General features: G+C 42.3%; 1 protein-coding gene across 1 annotated transcript in view; it reads left to right on the top strand.

Moving 5' to 3' along the window:
- The window catches only part of LOC134359153 (cilia- and flagella-associated protein 54-like), a 510,505-nt gene that overhangs the window by 340,447 nt on the left and 143,526 nt on the right, over positions 1-26,532 (top strand). Inside the window, exons 52-54 of the mRNA XM_063072102.1 lie at positions 14,880-15,049; positions 23,451-23,568; positions 26,048-26,198. Of these exons, the coding sequence (XP_062928172.1) occupies positions 14,880-15,049; positions 23,451-23,568; positions 26,048-26,198 (439 nt within the window). The remainder of the gene's footprint in view (positions 1-14,879; positions 15,050-23,450; positions 23,569-26,047; positions 26,199-26,532) is intronic.

Raw genomic sequence — 26,532 nt, 5'->3', positions numbered from 1 at the left:
CAGCAAATTTGCAGATGACACCAAGATTGGGGATTTAGTGGGTAGTGAGGAAGACAATCAAAGCTTGCAGCAGGATCTGGACCAGCTGAAAAAATGGCAGTTAGAATTTAATGCAGACAAGTGTGAGGTGTTGCACTTTGTAAAGACCAACTTCGTAAGACCATAAGATATAGCAGCAGAATTAGGCCATTCAGCCCATCGAGTCTGCTTCACCATTCCATCATGGTTGATCCTGGATCCCACTCAACCCCATACACCTGCTTTCTCGCCATATCCTTTGATGCCCTGACCGATCAGGAAACAATCAAGTTTTGCCTTAAATATACGCATGAACGTAGCCTGTACCACAGTCTGTGGCAGAGCATTCTGCAGATTTACTACTCTCTGGCTACAAAAACTCCTCCTTACCTCTATTCTAAAAGGTCCCCCTTCAACTTGGAGGCTGTGCCCTCTAGTTCTACATACCCCCACCATAGGAAACAGCCTCTCCATATCCACCCTATCTGGTCCTTTCAACATTCAGTAGGTTTCAATGAGATCCCCCCCCCCCCCACACCCCTGCATTCTTCAAAATTCCAGTGAGTACAGCCAAAAGCTGCCAAACACTCCTCATATGTTAACCCCTTATTTCCTGGAATCATCCTTCTGAACCTCCTCTGGACTCTCTCCAATAATGATACATTCTTTCTGAGATACGGGGCCAACTGCTGACGATACAGTGCGGCCTGAGAGGTGTTTTATAAAGGCTCAGCAATATCTCCCTCCTTTTATATTCCATTCCCCTTGAAATAAATGCCAACATTGCATTTGCCTTCTTTACCACAGACTTAATCTTCAAATTAACCTTCTGAGAGTCTTGCACGAAGACTCCTAAGTCCCTCTGCACCTCTGATTTTTGACCCTTCTCTCCATTTAGATAATAGTCTGCACTATTGTTCCTTTTACCAAAATGCATTATCATATATTTCCCAATACTGTTTTCCATCTGCCACTTTTTTGCTCTTTCTTCCAATTTGTCTAAGTCCTGCTGCAATGCATTGTTTCCTCAGCGCTATCTACACCTCCACCTATCTTTGTATCATCTACAAACTTTTTTTATTAAGTGCAATCGTGAACAATAGCCAGATCAGAAATGCTGATCAAGTCAACTAGTTCCCAAGGAGATCTCTGATAGGCCAATCAGATGGTTCACTGCTGCTCAGCGATAGAACACAAAACAAATCATATGTACAATTAAGAAACATTAAAAAATAGTAGAAATACTGGAGTCATGATGAAGTCTGCTAAAGAGAGACATTTATACACATGCTGTCCTCCATAATTCAAAGAGATTGAAGGATAAGGTTGCAGGGTGACAAAACGTGGCAGGAGCACTTGGAACTAAAAACTAATCCCAACCGGGAGAAAACAGCACCTGTTCTTTCCACACTGTTCTCCAGCAGTTTAAGGACTAAGTCCAGCCGGAACATAGCTCACAAGTGCTCTTGAAAGTCAGGTATTAACCCTACCTACCAACAGCCAAGCATTGCCATCCTGGTCCCCTTCATGATACTTTATCAAGAAGCATGTGACTTCCATCCCAGAGATGATAGGTGTTTGTGCATTTGACTCTTGAAGGCTTGGACCCCATTGTTGCAGATGTTTCCAACCACAGCATCTGGAAGGCTGTTCCAAATTCTGATAGCACAGTGAAGGAAGCTTCTATCCAGTGTGTAGGTTCTCGCATCAGGCATAGAAACAGCATGAACAGACATAGATAAACTTGATCGTGTGGTGCGCTGTCTCTCAGGATGAAGGCAGCGTGGCGCGAGGGTCTGCAGGGTTGTGGCTGGTGGGCATTTTGTATAGCACAGTAGCTGCAGCAACCTGTCATCTGTGGTGTAAGCTACTGATGGCTAGCTTCTCATGAGCTATGGCTTCATCTACACCTATAATCCTGAGGGCCTTTCTTTGAATTGAATTAAGCTGGCTGAGGACACTCTGTGAGGCATTCATCCATGATAAGCAGGCATACTCCACGATACTTCGTACCTGGGCTTTCTAAACCGCGGCTCTGCCCTCTTTGTCTAGTTTGGATGCTACTTTCTGCAGAGCTCAAAGCCTTTGTCCAGCCTTGTTTGAAATAGTGGAAAGGTGTTTATCCCACACCAACCTGCTGTCAATATTAACACCAAGGATTACTAGCTCCTTCTTTAAATCCAGCTTGCAGTTCCCAAAATACAGGCCACAAAGCCAACAAATCTATTACCCAAATCATTGACAAACAATGTGAAAAGCAGCGGTCCCAATACTGACCCCTGAGGAACACCACTAGTCACTAGCTAATCAGAAAAGGCCCCTTTTATTCTCACTCACTGCCTCCTGCCTATCAGCCATTCTGCTATCCATGCCAGTATCTTTCCTCTGAATGAAGCTGCAGCTCGATGACCTTCGGCTTGTTAGGGAAAGTGAAGCAGTGATCGACAGGAGACAGATAAATGGGTGACTGTCAGTAGAGGGAAGGCTCAGATAGTGAAGAGCACCCCTGTGGCCATCTCCCTCAACAATAAATACTCCAGACCAGACTCAGTGACAGATGCATCCCCCCCCCCCCACAAACAGTACTCAAAGTATTCATTCAGTTCCCTATCATGGTCTCTAAGGAGCTGCATCTTGATGCACCTGGCACAGATGTGACCATCGGGGTGCTGGGAGTCTCCTGGAAATCCCACATATGACACCTAGAATAGAATACTGGGTCTGTAGATGTACCCCCATTCTCTCCAGAGTTGAATAAAAAATAAGGAATGAACTTACCTGGACTCTGCCTGTTCTTGCCGGCGCCCTGTTTGAGCCAGACTACTAATATGATGACTGCTCCCACAATGACTGCTCCGCTAGGTGGTACCTCTCTTTTATCAGATACTGGGTTTCTCGTCAAAAATCTCTTGTCGGACCTGCCCGGGAATGCTCCTATTGCATATGCGCAGTACTCCAATCAGTGACAGTGAATACGGTCCATAATTCATTGAAAATAGCGTCACAGGTAGATCAGGCCATTAAAAAAGCTTTTGGCATACTGATCTTTATAGATCAAATTATCGTATAAAACATTGGTGATACTTAATTTTGGAGTATTGTGTATAGTTTTGATCACCTGTAAATAAAGTTGAAAGAGTATGGAGAAAATTTACAAGGATGCTGTCAGGACTGGAGGACCAGAGTTATAAGGAAAGATTGAACAGGTTAGAATTTTATTCCCTAGAATGTAGAAGATTGAGGAGAAATTTGATAGAGGTACTGTATACAAAATTATGAGGGGTATAGATAGAATGATAGATAGATATACTTTATTAATCCTGAGGGAAATTTGGTTTCGTTACAGCCGCACCAACCAAGAATAGAGCGGAAGTATAGCAATACAAAAAACCCCAGCAGTCAAACAACAAAATGCAAAACTATGCCAGATGGAAAATAAGTCCAGGACCAGTCTATTGGCTCAGGGGGTCTGACCCTCCACAGGAGGAGCTGCATGTTCGATGGCCACAGGCAAGAACGCCCTCCCGTGCCGCCAAGTGTTGTATCACGGTGGAATGTGGCCGAAGTCCAACAGTAAAAAGTTCAATATCCAGTCTGCAAACACGTTCCTCAATCGTAATATGCCCCAGATTGCACCATCCATTGTTAGCCAGATCAGTAAGCACCCCACTCCTTCACGCCGCTTACTGCTCTCGGTGCACTTCCGGTCAGGCGGAACGGTATTACCCACCGAACTCCTCTTCTCCAAAAGTCTCTGTTGTCTCAACCCGGTCCTCTTTCCTCGGCTTTGTGATCCCCCTCTGCATCCTCTGTGTGTTTTCCTCTGGATTTCAGCAGGGGTGTCTGCCACTCTGTTCGCTAAGCCAGCCGGTCTTTGCTGTTCCGTGGAATACACAATAGATAGGGTAAATTCAATTGTTTTTTTTTCACTGAGGTTGGGTGAGAATACAACTGGAAGTCATGGGTTAAGGGTGAAAGGTGAAATGTTTAAGGGGAGCATAAGCTGAAACATCTTCACTCAGAGGGTTGTGAGAGTGTGGAACGAGCTGCCAGTGTAAGTGTTGGATGCGATTTCAATTCCAATGTTTAAGAGAAGTTTGGATAGGTATTTACATAAAAACATAGAATCCCATAGCACATTGCAGGCCCTTCGGCCCACAATGTTGTGCCGACCATGTAACCTACTCTAGAAACTGCCTAGAATTTCCCTACTGCATAGCCCTCTATTTTTCTAAGCTCCATGTCCCTATCTAGGAGTCTCTTAAAAGACCCTATTGTATCCACCTCTACCACCTTCACTGGCAGTGCATTCCACACATCCACCACTCTCTGTGTGAAAAGCTTACATTTGACATCCCCCTTGTACCTACTTCCAAGCACCTTAAAACTATGCCACCTCGTGTTAGCCATTTCAGCCCTGGGAAAAATCCTCTGGCTACCCACACAATCAATGCTTCTCATCATCTTGTACACCTCTGTCAGGTTACCTCTCATCCTTCGTTGCTGCAAGGAGAAAAGGCTAAATTCACCCACCTATTCTCTTAAGGCGCGCTCCCCAATCCAGGCAACATCCTTGCAAGTCTCCCCTGAACTCTCTGTATAGTATCCAAATCCTTCCTGTAATGAGGTGACCAGAACTGAACACAGTACTCCAAGTGGGGTCTAACTAAGATCTCATATAGCTGTAACGTTACCTCATGGCTCTTGAACTCAATCCGACGGTTGATGAAGGCCAACACACCATATGCCTTCTTAACAACACTGTCAACCTGTGCAGCAGCTTTGATTGTCCTATGGACATGGACCCCAAGATCTCGCTGATCCTCCACACTGCCAAGAGTCTTACCATTAATATTATATTCTGTCTTCAAATTTGACCTACCAAAATGAACCACTTCACGCTTATCTGGGTTGAACTCCATCTGCCACTTCTCAGCCCAGTTCTGCATCCTATCGATCTCCCACTGTAAGCTCTGACAACCCTCCAGACTATCCACAACACCCTTAACTTTTGTGTCATTAGCAAACTTAATAACCCACCCATTTACTTCTTCATCCAGGTCATTTATAAAAATCACAGAGAGGAGGGGTCCCAGAACAGATCCCTGCGGAACACCATTGGTCACTGTCCTCCTTCTGTGGTTGGTCGAGCCAATTCTGAATCCAGAAAGCATGGTCTCCCTGGATCCCATGCCTCATTACTTTCTGAATGAGCCTTGCATGGGGAACCTTATCAAATGCCTTACTGAAATCCATATACATGACATCCACTGCTCTACCTTCATCAATGTGCTTTGTTACATCTTCAAAGAATTCAATCAGGTTCGTAAGGCATAACCATTTCCTTGATAAAACCATGCTGACCTAATCAGATTATGTCTCTCCAATTGCTCATAAATCCTGCCACTCAGGATCTTGTCCAACAACTTGCCTACCACTGAAGTGAGACTCACTGGTCTATAATTTCCTGGGTTATCTCTACTCACTTTCTTCAACAAAGGAACAATGTTTGCAACCTTCCAATCCTTGGTACTTCTCCCATCCCAATTGATGATCTAAAGTTCATTGCCGGAGGTTCAGCAATCTCCTCCCTCGCTTTCCACAGTAGCCTGGGGTATATCTCGTCCGGTGCTGGACACTTATCTAACTTAATACCTTTCAAAAGCTCCAGCACATCCTCTTCATTAATGTCCATACTGTCAAGCGTTTCAGTCTGCTATAAATCATCCCCACAATTGCCAAGGTCCTTTTCAATGACGAATATTGAAGCAAAGTATTCTTTAAGTAGCTCTGCTACCTCCTCAGGTTCAGTGTTTCCACTCTCACTCCTGATTGGTCCTATTCTCACATGGCTTATCCTCTTGCTCTTCACATACTTGTAGAATGTCTTGAGGTTTTCCTTAATCCTGCTCGCCAAGGCCTTTTCATGGCCCCTTCTAGCTCTCCTAATTTCATTCCCTCCTTACTGGCACCCTTGTAATTTTCTAGATCTCTAACAGTGCGTAGTTTCTTGAACCTTTTGTAAGCTTTTCTTTTCTTCTTAAGTAGAATTTCTACATCCTTTGTACACCATGGTTCTTTTACCCTCCCATCCTTTCCCTTGTCTCAATGGAACATACCTATGCAGAACGCCATGCAAATACTCCCTGAACACTTGCCGCATTTCTGCCATGAATTTCCCTGGGAACATAAATTGGGAGCAGAAGTTCTCAAGTTTCTGCCTAAATAGCATCATATTTCCCCCTTCCCCAATTAAATGTTTTCCAAAATTGTCTGCTCCTATCCCTCTCCAGGTAAAGGAGATAATTTGTGATCACTACCACCAAAATGCTCTCCCACTGAGAGATCTGACACTTGACCAGGTTCATTTCCCAATACCAGATCAAGTACAGCCTCTCCTCTAGTTGGCATATTGCATCAGGAAACCTTACTGAACACACCTAACAAACTCCACCCCATATAAAACCCCTTGCTCTAAGGAGATGCTAGTCAATACTAGGAAAGTTAAAATCACCCTTCACAACAACCCTATTATTATTGCACCTCTCCAGAATCTGCCTCCCTATCTGCTCCTTGATGTCTCTGTTACTATTGGGGGGTTTATAATAAACACTCAGTAGAGTTCTGCCCCCTTCCTGTTTCTGGCTTCCATCTACAATGACTCAGTAGACAATCTGTCCACGGCTTCTTCCTTTTTTTGCAGCCATGATACTATCCCTGAATAACAGCGCCATTCCCCTACCTCTTTGTCACTCCCTGACCTTTTTGAAACATCTAAAGCCCGGCACACTCAGCAGCCATTCCTGCCCCTGAGTCATCCAAGTCTCTGCAATGGCCACAACGTCCTAGTTCCTCGTATTGATCCACGATCTAAGTTCATTCACCTTGCTTATGATACTCCTTGCATTAAAATAGACAAATCTCAAACCATCTGGCAGAGTGCATCTCTGCTCTATCAGAGAAGCACTCTATCTCCAGCTTCAGAGCTGTGTCAGACATGGGCTACAAGCAGCACTGGGGGCCCAGGGGACTGTATTGGCTCCCTACCTGTTCACCCTGCATACCTTAGAATTAAGATACAACATTAAGTCACATTATCTGCAGAAATTCTCTGATGACTCAGCAATAGTTGAGTGTATGGGAGGATGGGAGGATGAATAAAGGGTCCAGGCAGAGGACTTTGCAAAGTGGTGCAAGCTGAGTCATCTGCAGCTCAACACCAGTAAGGCGAGGAGATGGTGATGGATTTTAGGAAGACTAATCATGCATTGCTCCCTGTTACTATTGATGGCGAGGACGTAGGTGGGGTGAGGACATACAAGTACCTGGGGCTGCACCTGGATGACAGATTTGAGTGGAGCACCAATACAGAGGCTGTTGCAACAAGGGCCAGAGTCGCCTCTACTTGCTGAGGAGACTGAGGTTCTTTGGAGTATGTTCTACCAGTCTGTTGTCGTCAGTACAATCTTCTATGAAGTGGTGTGCTGAGGCAATGGCATCAACATAACAGAATAAACTGATTAGAGAGGCTGGCTCTGTTAAACTGGACACACTGAAGGCTGTGGTAGAACAAAGGACCCTACAGAAAATCCTGGCAATTCTGGATAATTTTTCTCACCTTATGCATGCCACCTAGGCTGAACAGTGGAGCACTTTTAGTAATAGATTAAGACAACTGCACTGCTCCAAAGAGCACTATATAAGGTCATTTTTACCCTCGGCTATTACGCCGGGGAAGTGATGACTCCCTCCTGCTAACACTGTTTGTGGTAACTTATTTAATTCTTTTACCTCTCTGCTAATATTTATATCTGTGCACTTGTAATGCTACGTGACTATGTAATTTCCTTTAGGATCAATAAAGTATCTACTATTTATAAAATTTAAAACCTCAGATCTGTCAAACAAAAGTTTGCATAACTGCTGACTTTAACTTATGAGTCAGCTGTCCTACTGCATGTCTAGTAACAAATTCCAGCTTTTTTCTGTCAAGGTAACCTATTGATAGTATTTTCTCTTTTCTTCCATAATTAAGTTTGGCAATATTCTTTAGGGACGATTCTAAAATCTAGTAAAATTTGAAATATCAAAAATAACAGATAGCACAACAGTCATCTCTTGAACGCCTAGAATGAAGCACTAAATTCGGAGGATATATCATTCTGATTTCAATCTTTAATAAGTGATTTTTTTTTTGTGTGCCATACTCTGCCAGAGCCTGGGCGACCACTTTTCAAGTGTTTGTCTTGGAGGAAAGATTGTGAGTGGTCCCCCACGTCCTTCTCATAGCGCAGTCTTTTTTTTACGAGGCCGAATTGCAAACTCAACACTCAACCCGGCACGGATGGAAAGCGTGCCTGGGATCGAACTCGCGAACCTTCGCTCCGGAGTCCGGTGCTGATGTCACTGCACCACCAGCCAGCCCAAATAAGTGATTAGATGTCATGAAAAAAAGATACTTTGATGACCAAAAATTGCTTGATAATGTTAATAACAATACCGAATATAAATCAAGAGACAAGACTGCTACTGAACAGGCACATGTGTAATATTGGTAATCAAACCCAACAAATGATAGTATTAATCTTGAGAAAATTATGCGGAAGTAATGAAAAGACTTAGGAATGTAGATAAGGATTTAGGAAATAGAAGATTTCAAGGGAATATGACAAAGTCCAAAAAAAAGGATGCTATATCTAATTCTGACAATTGGAATGACATTATTTTGAATTGATAAATGATTATTAATATTACAATGACAGTTTCCTTTACAGTTCAGTGAATAGCTTGGCCCTTTACCCACAAACAAGGTTTAGCATTAACTTAGCTTGGAGGTGTTGCAATCATCATCAGCACATTTAGTATGAAGAGGGAAAACAAAAATCAAGGCCAATCAGATCCCTTCTCAATCAGTGATTATTGTTATATGACCTTAGATGAACAAATTGTGTGTCATCTTTGATTTAGGCCTGGCTTTGAGAAACATTTTACTTATAAACCACAAGGTTACTGGTACATGTAGGATTGCACCTCATTAAAGGGGCAGCAGTTAAAAGCATTAAGAAAAAGAAAATTTAGAAAGTTATGGTATCTCTTTGCAGTGTTACACTTCATTTCATAATTAAATAGGTAGATGATGGAGTGCCATGTATATACACTCAAAAAAAAAACAGAAGTTCTTTAAATCACTTCATGCATTATCAGAAATGTTAATGAAAATTCAGAGTTTGGACAAACCATTTTCAGTTGATGTTATTCTTTATTAACTTTTTTCTCATAATCAGGTTAAAGTCATAAATGCTGAAGTTTTACTCACTGACCGTGATTGTTGTGCTTGAAAAGGAATAAACTGACCCGGAGGTGGTACATGAGGGTGATGGTGAGGTGACAGATGTGGAGGGTGCAATATAAAGAGATCACTTGAGATAAAAGGAGGACATGCAGCATACAAAACTGGCAGATGTTGTACAGAGCATGCTTGAAGCATCGGAGGAGGAATGGTATGCAGGGCTATAGTTCGGTTGCAAGTTGATGGGAGTAGGTGGTTTGAATGGCTCGGCACAGACTGGATGGGCCAAAGGGCCTGTTTCTGTGCTGTAGTTTTTTATGACTCTCTTTTAATAGGAAAAGACAGTGGACCAGGGAGGAGGAGAGCCAAAGGAAGGGGATGAGCAGGTGAGGAAAAGAGAAGGCCTGAGACGGTAACCATTTTGGGAAATAGAAAAAGATAGAAGGCAGAGGGAGAGAAATTACCAGAAGTGAGAGAAATCGATGTTCATGCCATCAGGTTAGGAAAACACGTGGACAACTTGTAAACTGTTTTTCCTCCAACCTGTGTATTGCCTTGTTGTAATAGTAGAGGAGGCCAGGGACTGAATTAAAATATTTGGCCTCTGGAAAATCCTGTTTTTTGTGGTATACGGACTAAAGGTGCTCAGTGAAGCCATCTCTCAATCTATATTGGGTCTCACCAATGTAGACAAGGCTGCACTGATACAGTAGATGACCCCTCATCTGGAAGGACTGTTTGGTGCCCTGGATGGTGGTGAGAAAAGAGATCCTTGCCTTGCTTTCAGGGATAAGTGCCAGGAGGAAGCTCAATGGGGAGGGATGAGTGGATGAGGGAGTCAGGCTGAGAGTTCTAGAATGGAAAGCCTCATCCTGAGAACAGATACAGTGGAAATTGAGGAGCTGAGAGTAAGGAATAGCAAATTTACAAGTCACAGGGTGGAAAGAGATGTCGTCAAGTTAAATGTGAGAGTCAATAAGTTTGTGAAATATATTGATAGTTTTTCTCCATAAATGGTTCAGAGGTCAAGAAAGAGGAAGAGAAGTGTCAGAGATGGACAAGTAAATTTGAGGGCAGGGTGGAAGTTGGAGGCAAAGTTAATGAATTTGACAAGCTCACCATGGGTGCAAGAATCAGCATCAATGCAGTTGGTAATGTAGCACAGAAAAAATAGGAGACAATTCTCAGTGTAGGCTCGTAGCATGGACTATTCCATGTACTTGACGAAATGGCAGATGGACCCATGCAGGTGACTATGGCCAACATCTTGGATTTGGAGAAAGTGGGAGGAGCGAAAAGAGAAATCGTTGAGGGTGAGAAGTGAGAACCAGTTCCATCAGACGGAAGAGGGAGGAGGGTGGTGATGGAGGGGAACTAGTTAGGTCTGTTGTCCAGGAAGTAATGGAGAGCTTTAAGGCCTTCCTGATGAGGGATAAAAGTGTGTATAGGGACTGGACATTCAATGTGAAAATAAATTGATCAGGACCAGGAACTCAAAGTGAATGAAGTGATTGAGAGTATATGAAGCATTAAAGATGTAGGTAGGAAGGGAGTGAACCAACAAGTTCAGAATGGAGTTGGTGTATGTGGACACTAGTTCAATGGGCAGGAGCAGGTGAAGCAATGGGCCTACCAGGACAACAAATCTTTTTGCTCGAGATTTCTAGCATCTGCAGAATCTCTTGTGTTTGTCTTGCTAACAATGAATTACAGTCATAGAATGGAAATAGGCCCTTTGATCTAACCTGTCCTTGTCAAACGAGATACCCATTTAAGATAGGCTTATTTACTTGCATTTAAACCGATCCATGTGCCTTCTAAATGTTATTATTGTTCCTGCCTCAACCACTTTCTCTGGCAGTTTGTTTTCATATACACATTACCACCTGTGTGAAGTGGCCCCTCGGGTAAATCTTCTCACTTTAAATCAGTGCCTTCTTGTTTTTGATTCCCTTTCCTTGGGAAAAGACTGTGCATTCACCCAAACTATACCTCACTGGTCGAAACATCTCATCTTCAACTCAGTCCTGAACCAGGAGCTTTCAATGACGTCACCCTCATTCTCCTAAGCTCCAAAGAACAGCGATTTAATTTCTTCAGCAACTCGTTAACGATGAAACAGAAAAGCACCGCAGGTGTCCAAAACCGATGGCTAACTAAATTCCTCTGTAAACACCTTGGCAAGTACATAAGAGAAGCTGTAAATTCTTTCCTTGAACAAGAGTCGCATTTCCATTTTCTGCTGGTACTTTCTCAGAATCCAGTGAGTTTTGAAGAACCTCAACCAATGGCTCCATTTTCTCTGCAGCTACTCCCCTTAAAACCCTTGGGCAGGGATTGTGATCTTGCAACTTGTCTGCCTTTAGGCCTATTAGTTGTTCCAAGACTTTGTTCTTCGTGCTAATGACTATTACAATTCTTGCATTGTGCTTAAAACTAGCCCATCAGAAATCCCTGGGATGCTTGCATTTTGAAGACTGATGCAAAGTAATGATTTAACAGCTGCTATTTCCTCATTTCCTGTTATTTATTCTCATTCATGTTCTCTAGAGTTTCATACTTACCCTTTTCTTTTTAATATATCCATTGAAGCTCCCACTGTTTGTTTCTATTTTATCTTGTAATCAGTTTTGTCCCTCCAGATGAACCTTTTTGGTCTTTTGCTGTAAAATTTCCCATTGTCTGTTCTATCATTACCTTCAGTCCTGATCCATGGTTTCATTTTCTTTCTCCCATTGCTTGTTACAACTTGCCCTTGCTGTCTTATGTGCTTTAGTCTTTGACCTCATATCTTCAGTTATAAAGCACAGTTGGTTCATCTTTCTTCTGATGTACCTTGCTCCACTGGTGACTAAATAGCTGTGCTGGGAAATTAACAAGTGAAATATGTAAGTGTTGTGCATCTGAGTGACTGGCTCGAAACTTAATAGGGCATTTGAATGTCAGCCTAAACGGGGCATACATCCTTTGACTCACTTATCTTATGTCAGCAGCAAAGCTTCCATTATGTTTAAGCTTATAACAATAGCCTTCCATTCCTGGTAACATCCTGATTAGTCTATTCCGCAATCTCTGTATTGCTACCACATCTTTTCTGCAGTATGACAACTGAAACTGTTTATAAATGCAGTGTAACCAATGTTTTGTACAGCTGCAACATACATCCCAACTCTTCCAGTCAATGTCTCAGCCTGTAAAGGCAAACATAACAAACGTCCCCTTCCCTCACCTATCCACCTGTGTTGCTATTTTTAAGGACCTTTGGACAAGCACCCCATGTTCTCCCTGTACATCAATGCCCCTAAGACCTTTACCATTTACTCTAGATTCCTATCAGGAATAGGGAACAACTGCAGGGAATATATAAGGAACAACTTCTCAAACACTGATGTGAGGCTCACTGGCCTGAACTCTCCAGTTTATCCCTACTGCCCTATTTGAAAAAGGAGACATGAGCTTCCTTCCATTCTTCTGGTACCTCAAATCTGGCTAATGAAGATGTAAAAATATCTCTAAGAGCCCCAGCAATCTCCTTGCTTTCTTCCCTTAGCATCCTGGTATAGATCCCATCAGTCCATGAGGATTTAATTGTACTTAACAGTTTGGAACCAAGTGTGGTGCTTCGTAACTCCAGAAATTGCGCAAAAGAAAACGGGGAGGAGACCAGGATAAACATGCACTTTAGTTTTATTTCACTTTTAGTGAGGTGTTTGTCATATGTGCTAATTGAAAGCAAAAACACAGTGCTGGGAATGCGTGGCTTAGTTTCATTTTTACTTTAAGTTATGCCGTGGTGTGTAATGACGTATGCCATTTAGGTACTTTTGCAGGTCACCTGTAATGAATTATTTACACAAAGAATGCTTGATCAAACTATATATTTACGATTATCATATATTACTAAAATGTTAAATACACAACACTCCTCCCTGCTTAGCTATAAACTTCACCTCAATATAGAATGCATCTCAATTTGTGTGTATATACATACAGTACTGTGCAAAAGTAGTTAGGGGGCCCAAGAATTTTGCACAGTACTGTATCTGTCAACATGGAGTGGAGAATGAGTCTGGCAGGAGCACAGGATTTTGGGAAAGATGAGGGTGGAGTGTTGTGAGAGGGCTGTGGGACAGGTGGCAGAGAAGGAGTGCTAGGGATGGGGGTGGCACCCCAGGCAAGGTCATTTTATTCCAACCAATTGGTTTATCGATTATTATAGGTTGTCTCTCTGGTGCTTCCCGCTCCTTCCCCTATTTCTGCCCCCTTCTTACTCTCAGTCTGCAATAGAGACCCCTATTGGAATCAGATTTATCATCACTCACATATGTCATGAAATTAGGTTTTTTTTGAGGCAGTAGCACAGGGAGATACATAAAATTACTTCAGTACTGTGCTAGTATACTATATAATATTCTATATAATACAACTACTATACAGACATTCACTACGTAGTAAATTTTAAATTGCCCAATTCAGACCTAAAAAAATTAACCACTGTGGAGGATTTCTTACTCTTGTAGGATAACATCTTTCCTGACAAGGGGAGTCACTCTGATTGGCAAGTGAGACTTATAGTTATCCTGTTGTCGAAGCCATCCTCTTTCCATCTTTGGCTTTTTTTTACAGACAGTGTGATGTTTGCTTCCAGAATTTGCTGGTATTTAATTGAATTCATTCTTCCCTCTATCAGTAAATGTTCCCCATGCCACTGGCTGCAACACGAGCCCAAAGCATGATCGATCCACCCCCATGCTTAACTGTTGGAGAGGGGTTCTTTTCATGAAATTCTTCACCCTTTTTTCTCCAAACATACCTTTGCTCATTGCGGCCACAAAGTTCTATTCAAAAAGTTCAAAGGAACATCTAAACAAGTCTGATGCAAGCGAGCTAGCTGGAGTGTTTGCTGACTTCTTCAACTGCTCCTTGCTTCAGTCTAAGATCCCCTCGTGTTTTAAGAAGGCAACGATGATCCCAGTGCTGAAGAAGAGCGAGGTGGCATGACTGAATGACTATCGACCTGTGGCTCTGACATCAATTGCTATGAAGTGCTTCGAGAAATTGGTTATGGATTTGGGAACAGCTTCTTTCCAACTGTGATAAGACCGCTGAATGAATCCTGACCCGGATCTGGGCCGTACCCTCCAAATACCCAGACCTGTCTCTCGGTTTTTTTGCACTACCTTACTTCCCATTTTTCTATTTTCTATTTATGATATATAATTTAAATTTTTAATATTTACTAATTTTAACTATTTGTTTGGCGACAATAAAGTATAAAGTGTAAAGTATAATGTATGTATTTTGGAAACAAGTCCTGTGGACTGATTAAGTTAAAATAGAACTGAAATTTCTGCTGCACATTCCATCCATTTTAGCTATGTAGTTCTGAGACAGTATGGGGTCTTTTCTGGTTTCCCTTTGTATCATCTCTGCTGTAATAGGGAGATTTTCAATTTGTATTAGGGAGAATACATCTGATCTGTTATGGGTGCTTGTATAGTGGTGTATTCAATTTTCTCACTCAAATGGAATAGGTCATATGAATTTAGTTACTGATTATTTTATACTGCAGGATGTCATCTTGAAAGAAGCACAAAATAAGTTGAACATTTTCATGGATAATCTGAAAGCAAACCATGGTTCTGAATTTGCCAGCTTTCCTCCTGCTGCTCTGGAGATGGTCATTGATGCCAAGCTTCAGTCTGCAGCAATAGCTTTCCAAAGGTTGCAGCTGGCGTTCAGGTAAATCTTTGATTAGTATAAAATAAACATCGTTTCATATTCTTTGTTAAAGACCTCTAAAATATTTTTATAAGGCAAGCATAGAGAATATTACACTGTGCATTTTAGAACGTTTCCAGGGTGCTGACTTTGAGATCTTCAGAGAGGAAACTTTTAGTGGATACTAAAGGATTTGCAGATGTTGGGTACCATAACTAGAGCCTACAGCTTGTGACATGCATGTTAGCCCAACATCGTGGCAAAGTTTGCGGAGACTTTGTAATTTTCATAATTTCTTGGAAACCGGTCAGGTACTGGAAATACGGAAAGATCCCAGTTTGATGAATTCTAGAAACAAACTGTGAGGTATTGAAGTTTAGCCATCAATAATGGCAGCGAGTAGCACATTTTACTTGCAGATAATGGACACCCCATCTTATCAATATTTCATGATGAAGTAGAAATCCAGGAAGTGTTTTGTAGTTTTTAATTTCTAGTTCATCTTTCTTGCAAATGGCAGACAACCATGTACAATGTGACACCAGATATTTTCACCTATGTCAGTGCAGAGTAAGAAGGATAGATTTGTGGCTAAAAGGTGGATACTGAAACACTATATTTTTGCGCGCAAATCTCAAAAACGAGTCATTATGAAAGAATCACTTGATAGTATTTAGCCTGGCACTTCAGGACACATTGTGTGCCAGATCCACACTCATCATCAGGAAGGCTGGGCTTTTTGAAAGGTTGACCTCCAAATGGAGGTGCAGAGGGAGGACAGGCACAGCATCTGGCAGTGCAGGAGAATTTTGGCTCACAGCAGAGAAGAGTTTACAAGATGGCACTGGTGAACCACAGGGACATTCTGCAGGCTACGTACAATGCTGCAAAATATACTTCTTTTCAATTACTCTCACTGCAATCAGCAGCATGTAATTTCCCATTAAACAAGGTTCTTTTAAATAAACTTAATGATCTACAGGTTTCACAATCTTATGACGGACTTAGCTCTCAAGCAAGCAGGTACAGCACCTTTAAGTGGACAAAGACCTTAAACTTTAAAAGGGCTCAAATGCTGTATCAGAAGGAAATGAAGGATTGTTGTGTTCTGTTTGAATGAGAAATGGCTTACTTCCAGCACGCCAGATACAGAGATCATACCAAAGGCTTCTCAATTTACTAAATGGACCGTACTGCTGATTTGGAAAAGGCAAAAGGTGGAGGTGTATGTTTCATGATAAAGGTGGTGGTGCTCCAATGTGGTGGTTTTGTCAAACTTGTGTTCCCCCAACCTTGAACATCTAATGGTCACATTCCATTCATTCTACTTACCCAGGGAATCACAAACAAGAGAAAATCAGCAAATGCTGGAAATCCAAGCAACACACAAAATGCTGGAGGAACTCAGCAGGCCAGGCAGCATCTATGAAAAAGAGTAAACAGTCAATGTTTTGGGCTGAGACCCTTCATCAGGACTGGAGAAAAACAATGAGCAGTCAGAGTAAGAAGGTCAGGGAGGGAAGGAAGACATACAAGGTCAGGGAGGGGAGGAAGAAATACAAGGTAGTAGATGACAGGTGAAACAGGGAGAGGGGTGAAGTAAAGACCTGAGAAGTAATTTGGTGAGAGAGACCATCCATGGCCTCCTTTACATTCGCGATTGAGCCACACTCAGGTTGGAGGAGCAATACCTTGTATTCTGTCTGGGTAGCCTCCATCCTGATGGCGTAGAAATTGATTTCTCGAATTTCCCGTAATGGCTCCTTCTCTCCTTCAATATTCTCCATTCCCATTTCTCTATCTCACCTTATCTGCTTACCTGCCCATCACCTCCCTCTGGTGCTTCTCTGCCTTCCCTCTCTTCCATGGCCTTCTGTCCTCTCCTATCACATTGCCCCTTCTCCAGCCCTTTATCTCTTTCACCAATCAACTTCCCAGCTCTTTACTTCACCCCTTTCCCTCTCTCAGTTTCACCCATCACCTACTATCTTGTATTTCTTCCTCCTCCTCCCCCCCCCCACCTTCTTACTCTGACTTCTTATCTTTTTCTCTCCAGTCCTGATGAAGGGTCATGGTCCGAAATATTGACTGTTTACTCTTTTCTATGGATGCTGCCTGGCCTACTGATTTCCTCCAGCATTTTGTGTGTGTTATTTACCTAGGGAGTTGTCCTCCATAATACTGTCTGCAGTTTACATACCACCACCAGCTTGAGATACTGCAATGTGCTGTCTGCAGACAAGGAACAGCCCATCCTGATGCATTTCAAATGATAATCGAAGACTTCAACCAGGCTCGTTTGAAGAAAATCCTGCCTAATTGCTATCAACATATAACCTGTAGCACCAGAGGTCCCATCACACTATTACACTGAGATAAGGAATTCCTACTGTTCCATGCCCAGACCACATTTCAGTAAATCTGATCACTGCCTGCATAGAGACAGAAGCTAATGAGCAAAACTCCAGAGATTAGGACAACAAAGGGGTTGTCACGGGAGGCAGAGGAGCAGCTACAGGGTTGCTTTGAGTCGGTGGACTGGGCTGTGTTCAAGGACTTCTGTGTTCACGGTTATCAGGTAATACGGAAAGATAGGCAGGAAGGCAGAGGAGGTGGAGCGGCGCTCTTAATTAGGGATGAGATCAGGGTGATTGTAAAAGACGATATAAGATCTACGGAGCAGAATGTTGAATCCATCTGGGTAGAGATTAAGAATAGTAAAGGGACAAAAATCACTGGTGGGTGTTGTCTAAAGGCCACCTAATAAAAATATTGCAGTGGCAGAGGCAATTAACCAAGAAATAACTGAAGCTTGTAAGAACGGAACGGCAGTTGTCATGGGGGATTTTAACTTCCACATAGATTGGGTGAATCAGGTTGGTCAAGGAAGTCTTGACGAGGACTTCATAGAAGGCATCTGTGATGGCTTTCTTGAGCAGCATGTTAGTGAACCTACAAGGGAAAATACTATCTTAGATCTAGTCCTGTGCGATGAGACAGGTAAGATTAATGATCTTGTAGTCAGGGATCCTCTTGGAAGAGTGATCATAGTATGATTGAATTTCGCATTCAGATGGAGGATGAAATAGTTAGATCTAAAACCAGTGTATTATGCTTGAACAAGGGAGACTACAACGGGATGAGGGAGGAATTGGCTATTGTGGATTGGGAGTGCAGTCTATTTGAATAGGACAGTTGAGGAACAGTGGAATACTTTCAGAGATTTTTCACAGTGCTGAACAAAAGTATATTCCAGTCAAAAGTAAGTGTGAGGAGAGCCAGCCTTGGATAACTAAGGAAATAAAAGATAGTATCAAATTAAAAGCTCATGTGTACAAAATCGCAAAGAGTAGTGGGAGACTGGAGGATTAGGAAAACTTTAAAAAGCAACAGAGAACAATTAAACAAGAAATAAGGAAAGGGAAGATAGAGTATCAAAGTAAATTAGCACAAATATAAAAACAGATAGCAAAAGTCTTTATAAATATAGAAAGCAGAAGAGGGTGGCTGAAGTCAATGTAAGTTCCTTGGAAGACGATAAGAGGAAATTGATATTGGGTGATTAGGAAATAGCTAAGGCATTGAATGTAACAACAGGAATTCTGCAGATGCTGGAAATTCAAGCAACATACATCAAAGTTGCTGGTGAACGCAGCAGGCCAGGCAGCATCTCTAGGAAGAGGTACAGTCGACGTTTCAGGCAAGATCATCCACTTTGGAAGGAATAATAGAAGAGCAGATTATTATTTGAATGGTGAAAGATTACAGCATGCTGTTCAGGTTTCGTCAGGACTAACTGAAGGAAGAATTAGTAAGAGATTTGAAAGTGAGAGGGGGAGGGGGAGATCCAAAATGATAGGAGAAGACAGGAGGGGGAGGGATGGAGCCAAGAGTTGGACAGGTGATTGGCAAAGGGGATATGAGAGGATCATGGGACAGGAGATCCGGGGAGAAAGACGGGGGGGGGAACAGAGGATGGGCAAGGGGTATAGTCAGAGGGACAGAGGGAGAAAAAGGCATTGAATGACCATTTTGTGTCGGTCTTCACGGTGGAGGACATGTCTAATATACCAAAGAAGGATGTTATGGATGAAATGAGAGGTGAGGATCTCGATAAAATCACTGTCACTAAAGAGATCAAACTAGAGGGCCTGAAGGTAGGTAAATCCCCTGGTCCTGATGGGATGCATCCCAGGGTGCTGAAGGAATTGGTGGAGGTTATAGTAGACACGTTGGTAATCATTTATCAAAACTCTCTAGACTCTGGGCAGGTCCCAGCGGATTGGAAGACAGCAAATGTAACCCCACTTTTTAAAAAAGGATGTATGCAAAAGACGGGCAACTATAGGCCAGTTAGCTTAACATCTGTAGTCAGGAAAATGTTTGAGTTGTCATGAAGGAAGAAACATTTAGAAAAGAGTGGTTCCATTAGACAGATGCAGCATGGATTCAGAAAGGGCAGGTCCTGTTTGACAAACTTACTGGAGTTCTTTGAGGACATAATGAGTGCAGTGGATAGAGGGAAGCAGGTGGATGTCGTATACTTGGATTTCCAGAAGGCATTCGATAAGATGTCGCACAAGAGACTTATAAATAAGATATGGGTGCATGGAGTCGGAGGAAGTGTATTGGCATGGATAGTGGATTGGTTAAGAGAGAGTTGGTATAAATGGGTGTTTCTCCGGTTGGCAGTCAGTGGTGAGTGGGGTGCCGCAGGGGTCGGTGCTGGGCCCGCAACTGTTTACCATTTACATTGATAATTTGGAAGAGGGGACTGAGTGTAGCATAGCAAAATTTGCTGATGGCAATAAACTGAGTGGAAAAGCAAATTGTACAGAGGATGTGGAGAGTCTGCAGAGGGATATAGATAGGTTAAGTGAATGGGCCAAGGTCTGGCAGATGGAATACAATGTTGGTAAATGCAAGATCATCCACTTTGGAAAGAATAATAGAAGAGCAGATTATTATTTGAATGGTGAAAGATTACAGCATGCTGTTGTGCAGAGGGACTTCGGAGTGCTTGTGCATGAATCGCAAAAAGTTGGCTTGCAGGTACAACAGGTTATTAAGAAGGCAAATGGAAGGTTGGCCTTCATTGTTAAAGGGTTTGAATTCAAGAGCGGGGGGGGGGTGGTCATGCTGAAGTTATACAGGGTACTGGTGAGGCCGCACCTGGAGTACTGTGTGCAGTTCTGGTCTCCATACTTGAGGAAGGATATACTGGCTTTGGAGGCAGTGCAGAGGAGGTTCACCAGGTTGATTTCAGAGATGAAAGGGTTAACCTATGCGGAGAGATTGAGTCACCTGGGTCTATACTCTCTAGAATTCAGAAGAATGAGAGGGGATCTTATAGAAACATACAAAATTTTGAAAGGGATAGATAAGATACAAGTAGGAAAGTTGTTTCCATTGGTAGGTGAGATTAGAACTACGGGACATTGCCTCAAGATTCAGGGGAGAAGATTTAGGACGGAGATGAGTAAAAACTGTTTTTCCCCAGAGAGTGGTGAATCTGTAGAATTCTTTGCCCAGGGAAGCAGTTGAGCTTCTTCACTAAATATATTTAAGAAACAGTTAGATAGGTTTTTACATAGTAGGGGAATTAAGGGTTATGGGGAAAAGGCAGTAGGTGGAGCTGAGTTTACGGACAGATTAGCTATGGTCTTATTGAATGGCGGGGCAGGCTCGATGGGCCAGATGGCCTACTCCTGCTCCTATTTCCTATGTTCTTATCAGAAATCTATTGTACAGAATGACTGAGCCTCCATAGCTGTTCGAGGAGGAGAACCACAAAGGTTCAGAAACCTCAGCATGAAGTAATCCTGCTTATTTCAGTAATAAATAGACTGTCCCTTTGTGCCCAAACTCTTGGCTAGATGCAAAAATTGTCTGGATTTGCTTTCAGTAATGTGGCCTGCATGCTCAGGTGTGTGACACATGCATCTCCGGGCATGGAAGTCCTCATGAGGTCCAATAGCAAGGCATGAACATGCTAGAAGTTTCCAGCACTTAAAGTGCAGATTCTGATTGAAGTTGTATCCCTTGAAATGTCATTGGGTGTTTATAGTTGTTACCCAAATTTAGATCCACCCTTTGTTACAACCTTTGTGTGCTATCTATAAAACACATTTTGAAGATTCTTGCTGAAGCTAGGCAGTAACTCACAAGCCAGCTCCTCTTACCTACCCCTTAAAGAGGACCCCACTCTAGACCATCAGAAAACTGTCTCCAACCCCATCACTGAACACATCAACTCTGGAGAACTCCTATCCACTGCCACCAAACTCATAGTTCCCTTACCCTGCGCTGCTCGCCTCTACCTCCTACCAAGATCCACAAACCTGACTGTCCAGTAGGCCAATTATCTTTGCCTGCTCCTGCCCCATTAAACTAGTGTCTTCATAACTCGACTACATTCTATCCACTTCGGTTTAGTCCCTTCCCACCTATATCCACAATGCTTCTCATACTCTCAATCTCCTCACTAACTTTCAATTTCCTACTCCTGACCATCTCATTTTCACTTGCATGTCCAGCTCCTATACACCTCTATCCACTATCAAGAAGGCATTAAAGCTCTCTGCTTCTTTCTCAATGAAAGAACCAACCAGTTCCTCTCCATCACCACCCTCCTCCGTCTGGCAGAACTGGTCCTCACACTCAACAATTTCTCCTCACACTTTCTCCAGAACTGAGGGATAGCAGCACCCATATGGGCCCCAGGTATGCCTACCTTTTCATAGGCTATGTAGAACAGTCCAAGTTCTATGCCTTCCCTGATAATGCTGCCCAATTCTTCCTCTGCTACATTGACGACTGCATTGATGCTTCTACATGCACCCATGCTGAGCTCGTCAATTACATCAACTTTGCCTCCACCTTCCACCCTGTCCTTAAATTAACTTGGTCCCTTTCTGACATCTTCCTCCCTTTCTCAATCTCCTGTGTCCATCTCTGGAGACAAACTGTCGCCCTACATCTTTTATAAACCTACCAATTCTCACGGCTATCTTGACTGTACCTGTTCCCACCCTATCTCCTATAAAAAATGCTCTTCCCTTTATTCGTTTTTTTGTCTCCACAGCATCTGTTCCCAAGATGAGTCTTCCCTTTCCAGGACATCAAAGATGTCCTCCTTCACAGAGTGGAGCTCTCCTTCCTTAGCTGCATCTCCTCAATTTCCTGGACATCTGTGCTCACCCCATCTTCCCGTTGTCCTGACTGTGATAGAATTCCTCTTGTCCTCACCTACTACCCCACGAGCCTCTGCATCCTACACATCATTCTCTGCAAGTTCCCAGCAAACATATATTTACCTGTCTCTCCCCCCCACCCCCCAACATTCTGCACCTTCTGCAGGGATCACTCCCTCTGTGATTCCCTTGTTCATTCCTCCCTCCCCAATAATGTTCCTCTCACGTGGCCAAAGTGCTGCACCGGCTCATTCACCTCGTCCCTCACCTCGATTCAAGGTCCCAAACAGTCCTTCCAGGTGAGGCAACACCTATCTGCGAATCTGCTGGGGTTGTCTATTGTGTCCAGTGTTCTCAATGCAGTCTCCTTGACACTGGTGAGACTCATTATAAATTGGGGAACCACTTCATTGAGCACCTCTGTTCCATCCACCTGAAGTGCAACTTCCCGGTGGCCAAACATTTTAATTCAGATTCCCATTCTGACATGTCAGTCCATGGGCTACTCTTGTGTCATGATGAGACCACCCTCAGGGTGGAGGAACAACACCTTAACTTCCATTTGGGTAGCCTCCAACCTGATGGCATGAATATTGATGTCTCCTTCCAGTAAAAACTCTTCCCTCCCCTCCCCTTCCTTCTCTTCTCCACTCTGCCCTCTTTTCATTTGCTTGTCACCTCTACCTGCTGCTCTCCTCATCCTCAGTCTCTTATGGTCCATTTTTCTCTATCAGATTTCCTCCTCTCCAGTCCTTTACCTTTCCTACCTGCCTGGCTTCACCTATCACCTTCTAGCTATCCTCCTTCCCTCCCCCCACCATTTTTATTCCGGCGGCTTCCTTTCCAGTCCTGAAGAAGAGTCTCGCCTGAAACATCAACTGTTTATTTTTTCCATGGATGCTGCCTGACCTGCTGAGTTCCTCCAGCATTTTGTGTGTGCTGCTTCCAACACGCACCTTCACTGGATCTCCTCACAAGCCTCTGAGGTACATCCTGGAAAAACACCATGGAAGGAAATTTGCTCTTGACAAACAGAATAAAGAATTTCCCAGTTTGAATGTGGGGTAATGGGGATGAAATATTCCCATTATGGATGTTTCAGAAAATTATCAACTCTCCACTGTGTTGTTACTGTTTGGGAACTTATTTTTGATATGATCAGCAAGTCAATAAAATAATGCTTACATTCTTAATGTAACCCACTTGTGTCCATTTTCTATTCTGTACAGTGCTGCCATTGCTTTATCTGCTCTTCAGCTCTTAAGAAGAGCCAGAGTTCTGATGAAACACAGGCAAGACCGTAGAACAGATTCAGCACCAGGTCTTAGAAATGCATTGAAAGTCACCGTGAGTAAACCAGTCTTGTACATCAACCTTTCTCAAAGACAATGCCATGGCCAGGTGCAGTTGATGAGGTCTTTTTTATGTATGTCTGTGAATCGTTGTGATGTTTCTCTACATCAAAGGCACTGTATAAATGCAATTTGTTATTATAATATCTAGGTAGAAACTGGTCTGTTTACTGTACAGGGACCATCAGTATCATCAATAAAACACATGAACTGAAAAAAAGACAAAATTCTTTATCGGAGTGTAACAGTTTATCTCAATTGCTTGCAAATAGATCTATTATATTAGTTCTCCAAACTAATTATGCATATGAAATAAAAATAATAATACCTGATACTATTTGGATAGCTCAATTAGTTCAAAAAATTTGTATTTTGCATCCTAATCTGGTCAAATCTTGGGGTATTTTTCCAGAGGTGATGAGGAATCAGCAACGTGCAGTACGATGTACAAATGTGAGAAGATACATCAATGAGGTTGATAGGGGGACAGGCAGGGTGGAGAAAGCAGTCTGAAAGAGAGTAGAGACAAGCAATTGTACAAAGTGGGGCAAGAAACATGCTGCATAAAGGAGTGCAGAACTTGCAGCAGGTGAAAGTCGCACCCCATCCTGTCTTGGCCTTCATCTACAGTTTCAGTGACCCAGGGACAATCCTGACTTCTGATGCTACCTGGTGGAGTTTGCGTGCTCTCCCTGTGATTATGTATGTTTCCCTGGGTGCTCTGGTTTCTTCCCACTAAGGCTGTAAATTACCCCCTTAGTGTGTGGATGAGGAGCAAAATATGGGGGGAGTTGATAGGAAAGTGTAGAGAATAAAATGGAATCTCTATAAATATGTGGTTGGTGGTTAGCACAGGCTTGATGGGCTGAAGGGTTTATTTCAATGCTGTATAATGATCTCTCTGTGTCTCTATGATTCACCATCACTAGGTCCATATCCTGCATCTTCCTTCTCTATAGCATGGTGGGCAGCACCTTCACTGGAACTGACTGTAGTTTAACAAATAAATGCAGCAGTTGTCAAATTCTGGGAGAAAAGTTTGCATGCTGAAGGAAATAGAGGGGAGAAGTTGGGCTGAGTGGAAAATGAGTTTGCAGAATGAAGCAGAGCATGGGTTCAATGATAAATGGCATGAATTAGTGGCTAACGGCATTCAGCATGAAGTAAGTGGAAGAACATGCAGCCTGAGTGGGAGGAAGAAGTTATAGCAAGAAATCAGGGCAAGAACAGGAATCCTGAGCGGGCATGGGAAGAAACCGGAGTATGGGAAATGAGCAGTATGTAATAGTGTACAGAACAACATACACCATTAACTGATGAAATGAGCAGTATGTAATAGTGTACAGAACAACATACACCATTGAATGATGAAATGAGCAGTATGTAATAGTGTACAGAACAACATACACCATTAAATGATGAAATGAACAGTATGTAATAGTGTACAGAACAACATACACCATTAAATGATGAAATGAACAGTATGTAATAGTGTACAGAACAACATACACCATTAAATGATGAAATGAGCAGTATGTAATAGTGTACAGAACAACATACACCATTAAATGATGAAATGAGCAGTATGTAATAGTGTACAGAACAACATACACCATTAACTGATGAAATGAGCAGTATGTAATAGTGTACAGAACAACATACACCATTAAATGATGAAATAAGCAGTATGTAATAGTGTACAGAACAACATACACCATTAAATGATGAAATGAACAGTATGTAATAGTGTACAGAACAACATACACCATTAAATGATGAAATAAGTAGTACGTAATAGTGTACAGAACAACATACACCATTAAATGATGAAATGAGCAGTATGTAATAGTGTACAGAACAACATACACCATTAAATGATGAAATGAGCAGTATGTAATAGTGTACAGAACAACATACACCATTAAATGATGAAATGAACAGTATGTAATAGTGTACAGAACACACACACCATTAAATGATGAAGGGGTATGAAGAAGAATTTGCAAAGACTGCCAGGTAGGTAGTAGGAATAAGAAGCACAATGTTGGTGGAAGGATGTCTGCATTAGCTTTAGTGAACAACTAAATGGGTAGGTGGGTTGGAAAGTGGAGAATGAGCAGAATGTGGTGGAGGTTAAACTCCTCCAACAGAACCAGGGAAGTGCATACAATGTGAAGAGAGGTTTACAACCATGCAGAATGAAATGAGTTTCAAAATGAGTAGTGAGAAGCAATTATCAACTGTGGGGTATGTAATGCGGTGAAGATCGTGTAGATTAAAATGGGAAAGAACATACAGCAAGCAGGGGAAGCTGGAGCAGGGGTTGTGATCATGCAGCATAAGATGGCACCAAGATCATGTTCTTTGAAAAAGTGTTGATATTGCTGCTTGTGCGTCAGAGTGAAAAGTGTTAGTTACACATTTTTGCACCAGGTTATTAGTACAGAAATAGTAATGAAAATGCTTCTCCTCAGCAAAATGAAAACCATATAAATAAAGACCTCTATCAGGAAACTTGGAATATGGAAGCACGTGTACGTTTGCATATGGGCCTTTGGCTGAAATGTCGATTGGCTATGGTGACTGCTCTGACTGCTCAGATATATTCCACAGGACTAAAGAAAGGTATTTTGATTTTGTTTCTAACTAACCAATTTCTTGATATCTTAGCCATTTTTCCTGTTTCTTTTTACTGAACAATAACAATTTGTTGAGCTGGTTCAGTATATTACTTAAGAGTTTGTGTTGTAATGTTATTGTGGTCAGTTGCTACAGATATGTAAAATACGTGAGTTTCTAGGGTGGCCAAGACAGGGCCTTCAGTTACAAAATTAGTTTTACCTATGTATTGCTTAGTAGTTCACTGTAGTAAAAGAGAAAAATCATCTCATTATATTGTGTGAAAATTAAACTGCCAATTGTTTGATGGAAATATCTTAATTTATAGACCTGGCATATT

Source organism: Mobula hypostoma, chromosome 20 (assembly GCF_963921235.1).
Source record: "Mobula hypostoma chromosome 20, sMobHyp1.1, whole genome shotgun sequence".
Taxonomy (NCBI): Eukaryota; Metazoa; Chordata; class Chondrichthyes; order Myliobatiformes; family Myliobatidae; genus Mobula; species Mobula hypostoma.
The sequence above is the reverse complement of the archived record's forward strand: the minus strand, read 5'-3'. Positions and strand labels throughout refer to the sequence as shown.